Source organism: Bubalus bubalis, chromosome 22 (assembly GCF_019923935.1).
Source record: "Bubalus bubalis isolate 160015118507 breed Murrah chromosome 22, NDDB_SH_1, whole genome shotgun sequence".
Lineage (NCBI taxonomy): Eukaryota > Metazoa > Chordata > Mammalia > Artiodactyla > Bovidae > Bubalus > Bubalus bubalis.
This window is the reverse complement of record NC_059178.1, coordinates 37,156,862-37,173,116: the sequence shown is the minus strand read 5'-3', so window position 1 is coordinate 37,173,116 and position 16,255 is coordinate 37,156,862. Positions and strand designations below refer to the sequence as shown.

Here is a 16,255-nt window from a genome sequence, read left to right as displayed (position 1 = left end):
ATTGTTGGATGGCATCACCGACTCGATGGACATGAGTTTGAGTAAACTCTGGGAGTTGGTGATGGACAGGGAGGCCTGGCGTGCTGTGATTCATGGGGTCACAGAGTCGGACATGACTGAGCGACTGAACTGAACTATATAGTCAGTGTTCCACAGTCACTTTGATTATTTCTCTGTCTCCGGGGCTATTTTTTAGTTTATTCATTTGAAATACAGTTGGGTTTCATCTATTTCCATTTGCATTCAGTTTTTGTTTAATTTCTTGTTAATTTTATTATTATTCTTTTTAATATGTAGACCATTAGCCCACTTTGTAACAGGCGAAACTCTATAGCATGGTTTACTCACAGAGGTGTCACTTGCCCTCATGTCCCTTCCCCCAGGTTCCTCACTCCCCTCCCTCCTGGAAGTAACCAATTTCCTTGTTTTCTGGTTTATTTTTCTTATGCTCCTAAAAAAAAAAAAAGGGCAGAAATACATGTATACTAACTTTTCCTTCTTTCTTAAACAAGATGGTGGTATACCTTATACATTAAACTTAGTCTGTTCTGGAAAGTAAAGTCTGTTACTTGACTTTTGATTTTGATTCTCTTTTCTCTTTCTATCCAAAAACTTTGAGTTTTTGCAATAACTACAAGTGAGGGCTATTGTTTATCAGATCTTAAAATGTCTGATAAGGATATAGAAATTAAAACAACATTGTTATGATGTGAAAATGGGCAGAAAGGTCATTAGGAAAAAATATATGTACGTATTTGAATGTATATGTTTTATAAATTTAATATATGATAAATGTGGCACTTCAAAACTGAGATGAAAGGGATGGTTATTTGGAAATGTACTGGACACTAAGTTAGCTATTTAAAAAAGTAAAGCCCTATCTTAAATAATCCAAAGGAATTTTATGTAAATAAGATAAATATTTAATAAATGAAACCATCAAAATAGCAGAAGAAAATATTGGTTAATGATATCAGCATTTCTCAACCTCAGCAATCGTGAAAATCGGACTGGATGAATCTTTGCTGTGGGGGCTGTCCTGTGCCTTGTAAGCATGTTTTGCACCATTCTTCGTCTCTGCCCCCTGGATGTAAGCAGCACCCTGACAGTCATGGCAATCTGGAACGTCTTAGGACACCCAGGGAGGTGGGAGAGGGGAGAAGACCACACCTTGCTCCGAACCACTGATCTGTATCTGATGCATAACACCAAAGAAGGAGCATAACACCCAAAAATGAACTCTCAAAGGAAATCTTTTAAAATGTTTGCTACATTAAAAAAAAAAAAGAAAAAACTAATACTTAAACCATAGAATTGAAATTCAGGCAACATATTAGGAAATATATAGCATAAATGACATTCACCTTGCATAAAAAGCAGTCAGTAAGATGACCATCACAGGGCTTCCATGGTGGTCCAGGGGTTAAGAGTCCATCTGCCAGTGTAGGGGACACAGGGTCATCCCTGGTCCTGGAAGAGCCATGTGCCTTGAAGCAGCTAAGCCCAGTCCACCACAACTGCTAAGCCCAAATGCCTCAATTGCTGGAGCCCATGCTCCAGCAGCAAGAGAAGCCACCGCAACGGAGAGTAGCCCCTGCTCACTGCAACTAGAGAAAGCCCGGGCACAGCAGCCAAGACCCAGTGCAACCATGAATAGACACATAAATCTTAAGAAGAAAAGACAACCGTCACAATAGAAAAAATGGGTGAGGGACACAGGGAGGCAGTTCACAAAAGAAAAACTCTAAGTAGCCGGATAAATATCAAAAACCTTTCACAAGCATAAATAAATGCAGATTGCATGCATTACCTTTAATACTGCTAAGCATTAAACTTAGTCAGCATGGGTATGGGGAAACCACCTCATAAATCAGAAATATGAATGTGTGTAACACTCCTGATTTAGCACACACACGCATAATACACCGGAAGTATTGGGCTGGCCTAAAAGTTTATTCGGGTTTTTCATTACATCTTACAGAAAAACCTGAACAAACTTTTTGGCCAACCCAATGCAGTGGGCAACACATATTAGACCTTTCAAATATATATACACAGCTTTGTTCATGCATTCTGTTTCTGCAACTTTATCCTAAGGAAATAAGTGTAAAATCTTTATTGCAGTACTATTTATAATTGTTAAAAATTGGGAAGTCCCATCTGCCTAACAGTAGGGAATTGGTCAAATAAATTAAGGCATATCCAGATATAATGGAATGTGTTAGGTCAGTATTGATATTAATGGAGTATATGTACAGGAAAATGGACAAATTACAGTGAGAAGCAGAGCAGTAAAATTGTATATATATTAATATATATCCCTGAGATAGACTAATACACTTGTTTCTTTTTTTAGAACAGGAATTTAAATTTTTGAGTTTGGTACAATAAGCATAGTAAAATTAGTTTTGCTTAAAACATCACTCAAGAATTTTTAATTTTTATATTAAAATAGAGTTGATTAACAATTTTGTGTTACTTTTAAGTGTACAGCAAAGTGATTAAGTTGTACATATACATGCTATCTATTCTTTTTTCCCACTCAGGTTATTGCAGAATATTGAGCTGAGTTCCCTGTGCTGTATAGCAGGTCCTTGTTGGTTATCCATTTTCAGCATAGCAGTGTACACATGTCAGTCTGAACCTCCCAGTTGCCCGACCCCTCACCCCTGGCCCTTCCCTACTGGTAACCATGAGTTCATTCTTTAAGTCTGTTTCTGTGTTATAAATAAGTTCATTTGTGGCACGTGTTTTTTTAGATTCCACATATAAGCAATATCATATGATAAATTGTCTTTGTCTGACTTAATTCATTTAGTATGATAACTTCCAAGTCTATCCATGTTGCTGTAAATGGCATTATTTCATTCCTTTTAATGGCTGATTAGTATTCCAGTGTATATATGAACCAGTGTTTGGGGGTTTTTTTTTAGCCTATGGTCCCTCGTAGCTCAGGTGGTAAAAGACTCTGCCTGCAGTGCAGGAGACACCGGTTCAATTCCTGGGTCAGGAAGATCCCCTGGAGAAGGCAATGGAAACCCACTCCAGTATTCTTGCCTGGAAAATCCCATGGACAGAGGAGCCTGGCGGGCTACAGTCCACGGGGTTGCAAGGGTCGGACACGACTTAGCAACTAAACCACCACCACCACCATTCGCGGTTAGGTGTGACTTTGGTGTTTCATAAGAAGTTGTACTCACGTCCTTCTACTCTGCCATCTTGTCTTTTCTTTCTGTTTTTATAAAATTGTTAACAAGTTATCTTTAGTGATTGGTCAGGTTGTATAGAATTGGCTCATTTTTATATCTGTATTTTCTAATAATTCTTCTAGTGAATGTAAGTAGTTTGTGTAATAAAAGAATAGGAGAAATGAGACATTTCTTAAGTCCTTTGTCCCAACTTTAGAAAATTTAATAAAATTAGCAAAACTTTAAAGGTAAAAAATTAGTAGAATTTTAATAGTTTAAAAGATATTTTCTACTTTTTCTACCTATTTTCTACCTATTAGTATTCATGGAATTCATGGAAGTATTTGTATAATTGAAAAAGATACAGTGATAAAATTAAGGTCTCAAAATAATTATCTACATGGTAGAATACATAGAAAAAGAAACTAGAAGCATGTTTATCAAACCATTAACCATAGTCATCAGGCTCGTGGGTGTTAACTTTCTTTTTATGTTTACTTTCTGTATTTCTCAAAATTTTACTAGGGAATACAAAGTACCTTGTTCTTCAGGAAAAAAAGTTTTTAAAAAGTTTTTAAAAGTATAAAAACTAACATCATCCTGTTATTGTTAACCACATATTATAGGAGAAATGGAGTGTCTAAATTTAGTATTAAAAACAGCATTTTCCTTTGTGCATGCAACTTGTCTTAATATCAAGTTTTCTACTTCTCCGTGTGAATAAACTGAAGAAAACAACCCTGAAATTTGATTTATCCTATTGTAGGTTGCTTCGGGTGAATGCAATGAAGACACCGAAGTTTACAATATCACCCTGTGTACGGGAGATGAACTCACTCTAATGGGCCAGGCAGAAATCCTTTATGCAAAGACTTTCAAGGAGAAGTCGCGACTCAACACCATCTTCAAAAAGATTGGGAAACTCAACTCCATCAGCAAGCTGGGAAAAGGCAAGATGCCCTGCCTCATTTGCATGAATCACCGGACCAACGAGAGCATCAGCCTCCCGTTCCAGTGCAAGGGCAGGTTTAGCACCCGGAGCCCCCTGGAGCTTCAGATGCAGGAGGGCGAGCACACCATCCGCAACATCGTGGAGAAAACCAGGCTCCCCGTGAACGTGACTGTGCCCAGCCCACCGCCCAGAAACCCATATGACCTCCACTTCATCCGCGAGGGGCACCGCTACAAGTTTGTGAACATCCAGACCAAGACAGTGGTGGTCTGCTGTGTGCTGCGGAACAACAAGATCCTCCCCATGCACTTCCCTTTGCACTTGACCGTCCCCAAGTTTAGCCTCCCAGAACACCTGGTCAAGGGAGAGGGATGGCCCGAAACCCTGGTCCATCACTGGCTGGGTATCTGCCAAGAACAGTTCGACATCGATGAGTATTCACGGGCAGTCCGCGACGTGAAAACCGACTGGAACGAGGACTGTAAGAGCCCCAAGAAGGGCCGGTGTGCCGGCCACAACCACGTGCCCAATTCCCTTAGCTATGCTCGCGATGAGCTCACCCAGTCCTTCCACCGGCTCTCCGTCTGTGTGTATGGCAACAATCTCCATGGCAACAGCGAGGTGAACCTCCACGGCTGCAGGGACCTGGGAGGAGAGTGGGCCCCCTTTCCTCACGACATCCTACCCTATCAGGACTCAGGGGACAGCGGGAGCGACTACCTTTTCCCAGAAGCTGGTGAAGAATCTGCAGGCGTGGCAGGGAAGTCAGAACTTCCTTATGAAGAGCTGTGGCTGGAGGAAGGCAAGCCCAGCCATCAGCCTCTCACTCGCTCCCTGAGCGAGAAGAGCAGATGCGACCAGTTTCGAGGTTCTGTCCGGTCCAAGTGTGCAACCTCTCCCCTTCCTGTGCCCGGAGCGCTGAGTGCAGCAGTGAAATCTGCAGAGATCGCCCTACCTCCGCCTCCAGTGCCTCCCAAATCCGAAGCCGTAAGTCCTTTCTGTTTTGGGGGTGATGGGCCAGTTCTGTCTCTCTGCTCAGTCTTCTGCTAATTTACTTTCTTTCTTAAAGAAAGGAAAACTCCCCAATGCAAGGTGATCAGAATGAGCAATTTGCTGAATTTGGAGAGAAACAGAAATACTTGGTGGATTTGTTTGTTTTTTGTTTTTACCAGTTGGGAGTTAGAGTTTAACTTTTTGTTTGATGAGAAGTGTGTGTGTGTGTGTTGCTCAGTCATGTCTGACTCTCTGCGACTCCATGGACTGTATAGCCCACCAGGCTCCTCTGGCCATGGGATTTCCCAGGCAAGAATACTGGAGTGGGTTGCCACTTCCTCCTCCAGGGGAATCTTCCCAAGAAACTCAGGAGAGTTTTATTAAGAGAGGTTTAAACATGCTGCCTGGAGTACAGATAATAGGGAGGAGAGGGCAGAAGGCTGAGTAGAGAAAAGGTATGAACTTGGTAACAGGTATGGAATGATGACGCCCTGAGCTCCAGCCGTCGGTAGCAGCAGATGGCAGGGAGAAATGAGCTGCTTGGGAACATTTCAGAGATGCAACTAGCAGTATTACTGATAAATTGGGCATGAGTAGTGAAGGAGAGAAATCAGGAGACACTCTGAGATGTGCAGCCTGAGCAGCAGAGTGATATTAGCACCACTTAGACTGAAGGAATAGATTTATTTGGTGGGGGAGAAGGAGCAAGAGATGTCTGTCAGCATGATTTGTAATTCTCTCTTCGAAGTTACATTGAGATCAGAGTGTCATGGATGTGTTCACACACACATATTGAGATCAGAGCATCATGGGTGTGCTCATGCACATGCATTGAAATCAGAGCGTCTTGAGTGTCTCACCCACACTCATTGAGATCAGAGCATCATGGGTGTGCTCATGCACACACATTGAGATCAGAGTGTCATGGGTGTGCTCACACACACGCATTGAGATCCGAGCATCATGGATGTGCACACGCACTGAGATCAGAGCATCATGGGTGTGCTCATGCACATGCATTGAAATCAGAGCATCTTGAGTGTCTTCACCCACACTCATTGAGATCAGAGCATCATGGGTGTACTCACCCACATGCATTGAGATCAGACCGTTATGGGTGTGCTCACACACACTCACTGAGATCACAGTGTCATGGGTATGCTCATGCACACACATTGAGATCAGAGCATCATGAGTGTGCTCACCCACATGCATTGAGATCAGAGCATCACAGGTGTGATGCTCAGAGCAGAACCAGGCCCAACATGGTTTTGTTCACCACCTCAAACACAGCTCACTCAGAGCTTGAGAAGGCATCTGAATGGAAAAGGATCATATAGGAGAGGAGAAAGGGCCTCTGTTTTGACCATGTTTTTGATTGACAGGCACTCTGAACCTTGCCTCACTTTTTTTTATCATGGATTTCATTATATCTGAAGGGGAAAAGCACCCAAGGCATTGGATATAATTCTGTTCATTTATTTGATAGTATCTATGGCAGTGGTTTCCTTTTTTCTATCTCTAGCAGAATCCTTCTTTTTTATTTTTTATTTTATTTTTTTTGTGTGTGTGTAATAAAGTTTTATTAAAGTATAAAGGAGATAGAGAAAGCTTCTGACTTAGGCATCAGAAGGGGGCAAAAAGAGTACCCGCTTGATAGTGTTAACAATGAAGTTATATAATCCAAAGAATGCCTGGAGGTTGTAAAGACCTCATCAGACCTACTCCCAGAATTTACATTTTAAGATAACACTGTCCTCAGGCAAGATACATCCTTGTAAAGACCAGGTCTACTCCCATAATTAACATTTTAAGATAACAGAAGGTTTAATCCAAAGACTGTCCTTAGGCAGGATACATTATTGTTATATAATCCTAAGGAATGTGGAGAAAGAAAAAAGTTTGTCCTTTCTTCCTCCTTGAGAATTCCAGACCCCTCTCTCCTTGGGGACCCCTAGACTTCTTATCAACCTGCCTAGGAACTGACTCTCTCATTCCCCCCTTTTCTTTTAGGAGAATGATGTTGCCTAGGGAAAAGGGGTGTCGTTCTCGTTCCATAACTACTTCCGAGCTGACAAGGGGCGTTGTCCCTAAATTGGTGAGGCAACATATTCTCCTAATCCTCATATTGAGGATATCTGATCCAGGGGGAGAATCCTTCTTTTTTAAAGGAAAACTTATATGAATCACAAGAAATAAAAGAATTACAGTCAAAACCCGTCTGACTGAAGGACAGATTGGAGGGCTGGGGTTCTCCCCATAGTCCTATCCACTCTGCTCCCACCAGGTGGCCTCAGGGCACCCCTCTGTAATCACCAGGCTGTGTAAAGCTTTGCTTCAAACCATGGAGTTATTGGGCCACATACTACACATGCTAGAATCACCATCAGTAACCCCAGAAATGATGATTTTGGACTCCAGTAGCTTTCCCTTTTGGAGAAGGCAATGGCAACCCACTCCGGTACTCTTGCCTGGAAAATCCCATGGACGGAGGAGCCTGGTAGGCTGCAGTCCATGGGGTCGCTAAGAGTCGGACACACCTGAGCAACTTCACTTTCACTTTTCACTTTCATGCATTGGAGAAGGAAATGGCAACCCACTCCAGTGTTCTTGCCTGGAGAATCCCAGGGATGGGGGACCCTGGTGGGCTGCCATCTATGGGGCCGCACAGAGTCGGACACGACTGAAGCAACTTAGCAGCAGCAGAAGGCAGTGGCACCCCACTCCAGTACTTTTGCCTGGAAAATCCCATGGACGGAGGAGCCTGGAAGGCTGCAGTCCATGGGGTCACTAAGAGTCAGACACGACTGAGCAACTTCACTTTCATGCATTGGAGAAGGAAATGGCAACCCACTCCAGTGTTCTTGCCTGGAGAATCCCAGGGATGAGGAAGCCTGGTGGGCTGCTGTCTATGGGGTCACACAGAGTCGGACACGACTGAAGTGACTTAGCAGCAGTAGCAGCAGCAGGGAAGGTAACAGGTGAAAAGAGAGGACAACTATGGAGGTTAAAATGTGGGAGGTCATGTAGAGGAGAGGTCAGAGAAGAAAAATTTCTTGTTGGGCAGGAGAAGCTTTCATGGAGATCATGGCATTTCAGATGAGCTGAGGGTGTACACGTGAATGGGAAGAGCAGAGAGATGAGAAGGAAGGCTATTCCAGACAGAATGACCTGAGCAGAGTCAGGGGAGGATGAGAAAAACGCAGTTCTGCTGGGCGGGTGAAGTAGGGCTGAAAAGGGAGGGTGAAGGGCAGCGGTGGCCGAAGGCCCTGGACCCCAGGTAGCACTTTGTGCTGGAGCTGTCCAGGCAGGGCCCTCACTGCAGCAAAGCTTTCCTGAGAGAAGACCCACCTCCAGCTGTTTGCTCAGGACATAAAAACTCCCCAGAAATTGCAGGTCTGCATGTTCCCTTCCTCTTTACAATCTTCCAGGGTCACTCAGCAATAAGTTATCTGCCTGCCATTGCAGAAAACACAGTAGACTCGAATTCGATCCCTGGGTCAAGAAGGTCCCCTGGAGGAGAAAATGGCAACCCATTCCAGTATTTTTGCATGGAAAATTCTACGGACAGAAGACCCTGGCAGGCTACAGTCCATAGGGTCTCAAAGAGTCAGATATGACTAGCACGCACGCACTAAGGCACAAGCCCAGAAGTCCCTGTACCCAGAAGCGGGTGTAGAATATTTGGGGGAATTCTTGGTGGAGTCAAGAGTCCTTGGTTCTTTTATTCATGTCAGATGGTGTTCCTCAAAAAACAGATCAGAGGTAAGGAGAGGTGAGTAAGAGGTACCGTACTCTTAGCAAGTACTTTGGGCAGTTACAGGACTGGCTCGGCCCAGCTGTACATTTGATGTTGCTTGAAGCTTTGAGTCCTTCTCTTCATCGGGAACGTGACCACATGAACTTTTCCTGTAGAACTCTGCTCCCACCTGGCACATAATGGGGAGTCCTGTTTGTTGACTGACTGGTTGACTCATCCAATATGGTCACACCCAGTTATTTATGTAACCAAGTCTTGAGGTAGGAAACTGGCGATGCTTGTTTTCACTGTGGCTAATGGAAGATGAATAAGAGCATAAATATTAAGAGGCCCTATCTTGACCTTGGTCCTAAAAGAAAAATGTTAAGAGTTAAATTTGAAACTGAAAGCAAATCTCACAGCAGAATGAAAGGTTTGGTACTCCAGTCTAAGCTGTAATTTCTTACAACACAAGAGAACCTTCTTAGAGCATATTCAGTGTTTATAGAATGCTCCAATCATAAAGACTTTTTATAAACACCTGAAATTACTTTATTTTCCTTTTTTAAGAATCAGGCATTTCGAATGAAGTCATATATTTTATTGGTTCTGTGGCCACGAAACAAGTTTTCCAGTTTTAGGATGTGCGTGGGATCCAGAGAATGTCGTGACTGTTAGATGTGGCTTCGACTTGTAGTTTTCAAAAGAGATCTTTATTGGGGCATAAATTCAAGTGCTCCCACAGAATTAAATAAAAACTCCTTTGGATAGTGGCAGTGGGGTGGGTCCAGGGAGAGAGATGGGCCATATGTTCTCACAGCTATCCTTCCAATAATTGAAGATGGTAATACGCTTCCCTGTGAGGCCATTTTCAAGTAAGGCAATCTGGGAAAGTGACAAATCCCATCAGGTCTTCAGTAACAGAAGATACTGGAGTAACAGAACAGAGTCAAAGAATATCTTTCTTATGAAGAGAAACAAAGCTGGTAATTGGTGAATGAATTCTTCTTGGCAACAGCCTGTGGCCTGGTCTTCTTGGGGTTTACAGGGACAGTGGCTCAGTGCAGGGTGTGTGAGCCTATGTTTCCTTCTGTTCTTCACCACCTGCTTCAGGGTCCTTTGTGCTTTAGTCACTATGTCCAGCTCTTACGGCCCCATGGACTGTAGCCCACCAGGCTTCTCTGTCCATGGAATTCTCCAAGCAAAAATACTGGAGTGGGTTGCCATTTCCTTCTCCAGGGGATTTTCCCAACCCAAGTCTCTTGCATTGCAGGTAGACTTTTTACCAGCTGAGCCCCCAGGGAAGCCCCCTGAGTTATAGCAAATATCTGTGCTATTTCTCCACATTTTGACGGTCTTTGTTTCTGTAAAGAATTCTGAAAAAAATTTTCTCCTTCAACAGTAACACTCACTGTGTTTCCCACGGTGAGCTGCAGTTCATCATCATCCAGGTTAACGCTTGACCATTCTCCTGCCCATATTCTGGAATGGAAAACTAGGCTGTGGGGCCAAACAGAAAATCCTCAGTGGCGGGAGGTGGTGGGGGGGAGGCAGGTGCGGGTAATCAGTTTAGCCCTGTTAATATACTTTGTACTTGATGTGGCTACTTAGAATTTTGCTCTAGTCCAGCAGTTCCCAACCTTTTTGATACCAGGGACTGGATTTCATGGAGAACAATTTTCCCACAGACCAGGGCTGCTCAGGGGGTGGTTTCTGTTTCACCCACCACTCCCCTGCTGTACAGCCCGATTCCTGCTCTAGCCTCTATCTTTGTAATGATCGTCAAATACAGAGGTTTGTCTCTTTATGTGGTCCATGACCTGTGGGTTAGAGACCCCTGTAATCTTTATAATGATTGTTGAATACAAAGGTTTTCTTCTTTAAGCACAAAACCTTATCTTTCCCAAGAATAAGAGTCTTTTCCCCTCCCTAACTGGAACATCCGAGGAGCCAACTGGAACTGATGTTCCTAACTGGAACATCCTGGAGCTCCTGGTTCCAGGCACAGAAGAGATGCGGCCACTTCTGTCCTTTAAAATTGCTGCAGACAAGCCCAAGCTGGGGGCCTGCCCAGCTCACTGAGGGGTGACATTTTCATTGTTTAAAATTGTGCCAAGTACCCTCAAATCAGAATGACCTGACAGTTCCACTTAAGTGGGTTATCCTTAATTGGTTCCTATGTTCTAAACATATCCTCCTATTTCGTAACATTGTGGCCCTCATTCCATTATTTTAATTTTCTGACTGTTGGCTGATAATGTCTAAAATATTTACCCAGATACACTCTATAAGTGACAGTCTTCAAGAGCTGTCTTTTTTTAAACCTCTTTGGAAGATGCCATTTTGGAGAGCAATGATGAGAAAGCTTGACACTGCTTGAAATTCTAGAAATAGAATGTTTGACTCTCAGACTATTCTGGTTTATGTGATGAATCACAAATCAGTATCAAAACTACAGGATCACAACTTGTCTATAGCTACCTGTGCAATAGTATCAAACCTGAGGACCCCAGAACCCAGGGGTTAATTAACATCCTCTTCCTGTCTTTAGTAATAGGGGAAAAGGAAAAAATGCATTTACTCTCGGTTGGATGTTAACATTACAGTGATTCCTAAGATTCATGAAAGGAAAATCCTAAAAGGAGCTCTAGGTTATAAACCACTTGTTTAAAGCAAGTTTTACTGCAGTATGGATGGAGAATCCATTAACCATTGGGATGGCCCCCTTGACATATGAGAAGCAGGATGTGGGGATTGAGTCATAAGATGGATTGGTAGCATATATCCACTGTTACAAGCTTTAAGTTCATTGTAAATAAAGTTCCTGTAATGGAGCACACTGTGTTACTGATGCTTGAGGAAAAGAAGACAGAAAGGATGAATTTAATCCAGATTCCACACTGGACTGAGTTCAGTGGGTGCTTGAAAAGACTGACTGGCTACACAGAGGTGATTTGGAGCATCTGAATCTGCTTCAGACAGGCTGAGCACCTGATGAGAAGGTGGAAGGAAACACCAAGGACCCTGAGTCTTCATTTCCCCTCTCAGTGGGATTTCACCAGCAGCAGAGTGGTCTGCCACACTGTGTGATAGACAGAGGCACAAGGCGTCGCATCTGAGAGCACACGTGGCTTTTCATCCTCCCCCTGCCCCTTAGTGTTTCATACCTTGGGCAAAATATTTCACTTCCTGAGTCAGTCCCTGCAAGACTTAATAATAACATCTTCATTGCATTACTGTATTGTGCAAAGTACTTGGCAGTATTCCCTGGCACGTGGTAAGTAATCAGGAAATAGTAGCAATACCTCGATAGGAGATGGATTCTTTTTTTAGGGTCAGATAGAAAATAAGTTTTTGGAGGTTATTTTCCCCTGTCCTTCCTTACCTAAGGTATAAAGGCACCCCAGAGAGTCATGGAAACTGATGGGGACAAGGACATCTACCTCTACAGCCAGGCCAGCAGAGAGTCCTGGCACCCAAACAGGGGACAGTCATCCCTGCCTTCCCAAAGTGCCTGTGAGTTTCATTCTCCTAGTTTTTTTAAAGCTATCCCAGGAACCTAACTAGGTTTAAAAGTAACAAAAATCTTTTCATCCGAGTTTTAAAATGTCGACTTGATAAGCTATATGTTACAGTTATCTAGCTGTGGAGCCAAAATTGTAATTGTCATAAACCAAGAACTACAGAAATGCTCAGCAACCTATGGACCCCAATAATATGGAATCCTCTCATGGGGGATCTGGGGACTTTGTAGAACTAGAGAGTATCTATAAAAACGCCACATATGGTTCCAAAGCTGCAAATGCACATCAAGAAACTCAAATTCCTAGAAAAACCTCTCTAGAAATATTAAAGCTGAGAAGTTGCCTTGGCTGATTTCTTTAGGCGTGGGTAGGGCTAGGTCATGGTGCTACCAGATGTCACAGCAGGATGTGGCCACCCTACAGAATGAGGGCCCTCACACAACTACCTAAATTAAGGGGAAAATCCTAAAATATATTGTTTAAAAGCTGAGAGAAGTGATTTTCACGAGTTGAGCTGTAAGAATCAATTCTACTCTACAGCCAACAAACACTGAGCAAAGAGGAAACAGGCATGCATACTAAAAACAGCCCTTGCACCAAAAATATTAACCCTACACAGATTACACGAGGATGTTCCCACATAAAAATAGCCCTCCAGGCCCATGGTAGATAATTATTTCTCCTAAATTCATAGAGTAAGAGAAGTATAAATAAAAATGAAGAAACAGAGGAAACATTCCCAATTAAAAGATCAGTAGAATCCCCCTGAAAGAACCAACAATGAAACAAACTGTTCAGTTTAATAGACACCAAGTTAAAAGAAGATAGTGAAAATACTGAAGAAATTAAGAAGAGTTATCAATTGGAATTCAGATTATGGTAAAAAGGAACTAGAAACTATAAAGAGGAGCCAAGAAAAATTAGAAAACTCATTTGCTGAGATGAAACCTGAGCTAAAGGCAATGAATAGCAGATTGCATAATGAAGAATTAATATTCTGGAAGATAGAATAATAGAAATCACCCACTCAGAAGAAGCCAATGAAAAATTAAAAATGAAAGCAAAGTAAGAAACCTATAGGAAAATATAAAGCATGCCAATCTACATATAATAGGGATCCCTAAAGGAGCAAAAAGAGAAAGGGGGATTGAAATTTTATTCAGAGAAATTATGGCTGAAAACTTCTCAAACCTAAAGACGGAACAGATATCCAGGTATAGGAGGCATAAAGGGTCCCAAATAACATGAACCCAAACAAATCTACACCAAGATATAATAGAAATGACAAAAGTTAAAAAGAGGATTCTAAATAGGCAGTAACAGAAAAACAGAGTTAATTACAAGGGCACCTAATAGTTTATCAGCTGATTTCTCTACAGAAACATTTGCAGGCCAGAGGAAATAGCAACATGGGGGAAATCTGCAACCTAGGGTACTCTACCCTGTAAAATTTAGAATAGAAGACAAAGAATTTCTCAGAGGAATGAAAACTAAAAGAATACAGCAATACTAAATCTAACCTAAAATATATAATGAATGGTCTTCTGTAAATAGAAAAGAAACAAGAATATATAGGAAAGAGAAAATCACAATTGGAAAAGTAAATCACTTAAATAAGCCAGTTTTAAAGATCAGAAAGTTTTTGTGAAAGCAGTGACAGCCACACTGAATAGCAAAAGCATATACATGAAGATGTTAAAGAGGACATCAAAATCATAAAATGTGGGGGGAGGAGAGAAATAAAATGTAAATATTTTTAGAATGTGTTTGAGTATATGACTACCAGTCTAAAGCAAGTAGATGTAGGAAGGGGTTAAACTACTTGGAAAACAAGGTAACAACAAATGAAAACATTCAGTAGATTTACAAAAACCAAAAAGAAGAGAACACAAGCATAATGTAAAAGGAAATCATAAACTACAAAAAGAAAAAAAAAAAAAAAAAACAAAAATCAACTGGAAAATAAGGTTTTAAGTGGTAATAAATACATATCTATCAATAATTACTTTAAATGTCACTGGATTAAATGCTCCAATTAGAAGACAAGGGAGGGCTTCTCTGGTGGTCCAGTGGTTGAGAATCCACCTTTCAATGCAAGGGACATTGGTTTGATGCTTAATCTAGGAGGATCGCACATGCCACAGAGCAACTAAGCCCATGAGCCACAATTACTGAGCACTGCAACTACTGAAACCCATGCGCCTAGAGCCTGTGCTCTGCAACAAAACCACTGCAATGAGTAGCCCACACACCACAACCAGCTAAAGCCTGTGTGCAGCAACCAAGACCCATCACAGCCCAACAAAAAGATGACTATGGATGGCAACAAGGGAGTGATAGACTGGAATAAAAAATATGAAACAGGAGCCTACAATATGTTCCTTACAAGAGACCCACTTTAAGGCAAAGGACACACATATATTGAAAATGAGGGGGTGGAATAAGATATCTTATGCAAATGGAAATGAAAATGGGGTCACACTATTCATATCAGACCAAATTTTAAAACAAAGTCCATAAAGAAAGTTAAAGAAGGATAGTATATAATAAAGCAATCAATACAAGAAGAGTATATTACACTTATCAAACTATTTGCACCCAGTGTAAGAGCATCCAAATACATAGATACCAAATGACATAAAGCGAGAAATTGATGGGAATACAATAATAGGAGACTTTAACACCCACTCAATCAATAGATCTTCTAGACAGAAAATTATTAAGGCAGCATAGATCCTAAAGGATACAACAGTTAGACTTAATTGATATTTTCAGGATGTTATTTCCAAAAAGACAATACACATTCTTTTTTAGTATAGTATACAGGGAACATTTTCTAGGATTGACCACATGCTAGGCCACAAAACAAGCCTCAGTAAACTTAAAGAGTATAGAAATTATTTCTGATCATAATATCTAAGCCTTTTCTCAGACCATAACAGCATGAAACTAGAAATCAACCACAGAAAAATAAGAAAATCGATTATATGGAGCATGTAATGAACATGCTACTAAAAACCAGTGAGTCAACAACAAAATCAAACAGGAAATCAAAAAATACCTTGAGATAAATGACAGTAAAAGCAAAACCAAACCAAATCTATGGGATACAGCAAAAGCAGTTCTTAGAATAAAATTCATAGTGGTATGTGCCTTTCTTAAAACATAAGAAAAATTTTAAACAACCTAATCTACCACCTAAAAGAATTAGAAAAACAGAAAAAAAAAAACCAAAAAACAACAACCTAAAGTGAGCAGAAGGAAGCAAGGAAATAATAAAGATCAGAGAGGAAATAAATAAAAGATTTTTTTATAAATAGAAAAAAGATCAACAAAACAAACAGCTGCTTCATTGAAGAATAAATAAACTTGACAAACCTCTGGCCAGGCTTGCCAAGAAGAAAAGAGCAAGGACCCAAATATACAAAATAAGATATGAAAAAGGAGAAATAACCAATACCAAAGAAATTCTAAGAAACCATAAGAGAATACTGTGAAAAATTATATGCCAATAAATTCAACAACCTAGAAGAAATGGACAAGTTTCTAGAAACATGCAGCCCACCAACACTGAATCAAAAAGAAATACATAATTGGAACAGACCAGTCACTAGAAGTGAAATGACTTCTGTAATTTAAAATCTCCCTATAAACAAAAGTCCAGGATGAGATGATTTCATATGTGACTTCTACAAAACATACAGAGAAGAACCCATGCTGATCCTTCTCAAACTCTCCCAGAAGACTGAAGTGGAAAGCACACTCCTAACGACATTCTATGAAGCTACCATCACCCTGATACCAAAGCCAGACAAAGACAGTACCAGAAAAGAAAATTACATGCCATTATCTTTGATGA

At 41.2% G+C, this 16,255-nt stretch overlaps 1 protein-coding gene across 2 annotated transcripts in view; it reads left to right on the top strand.

Annotated features, from left to right (window-relative positions):
* GAREM1 (GRB2 associated regulator of MAPK1 subtype 1) overlaps positions 1–16,255 on the top strand; it is a 237,815-nt gene that overhangs the window by 203,077 nt on the left and 18,483 nt on the right. For both annotated transcript variants that reach the window (XM_025273465.3, XM_025273464.3), the window contains exon 4: positions 3,955–5,127. In XM_025273465.3, coding sequence (XP_025129250.3) covers positions 3,955–5,127 — 1,173 coding nt within the window. The remainder of the gene's footprint in view (positions 1–3,954; positions 5,128–16,255) is intronic.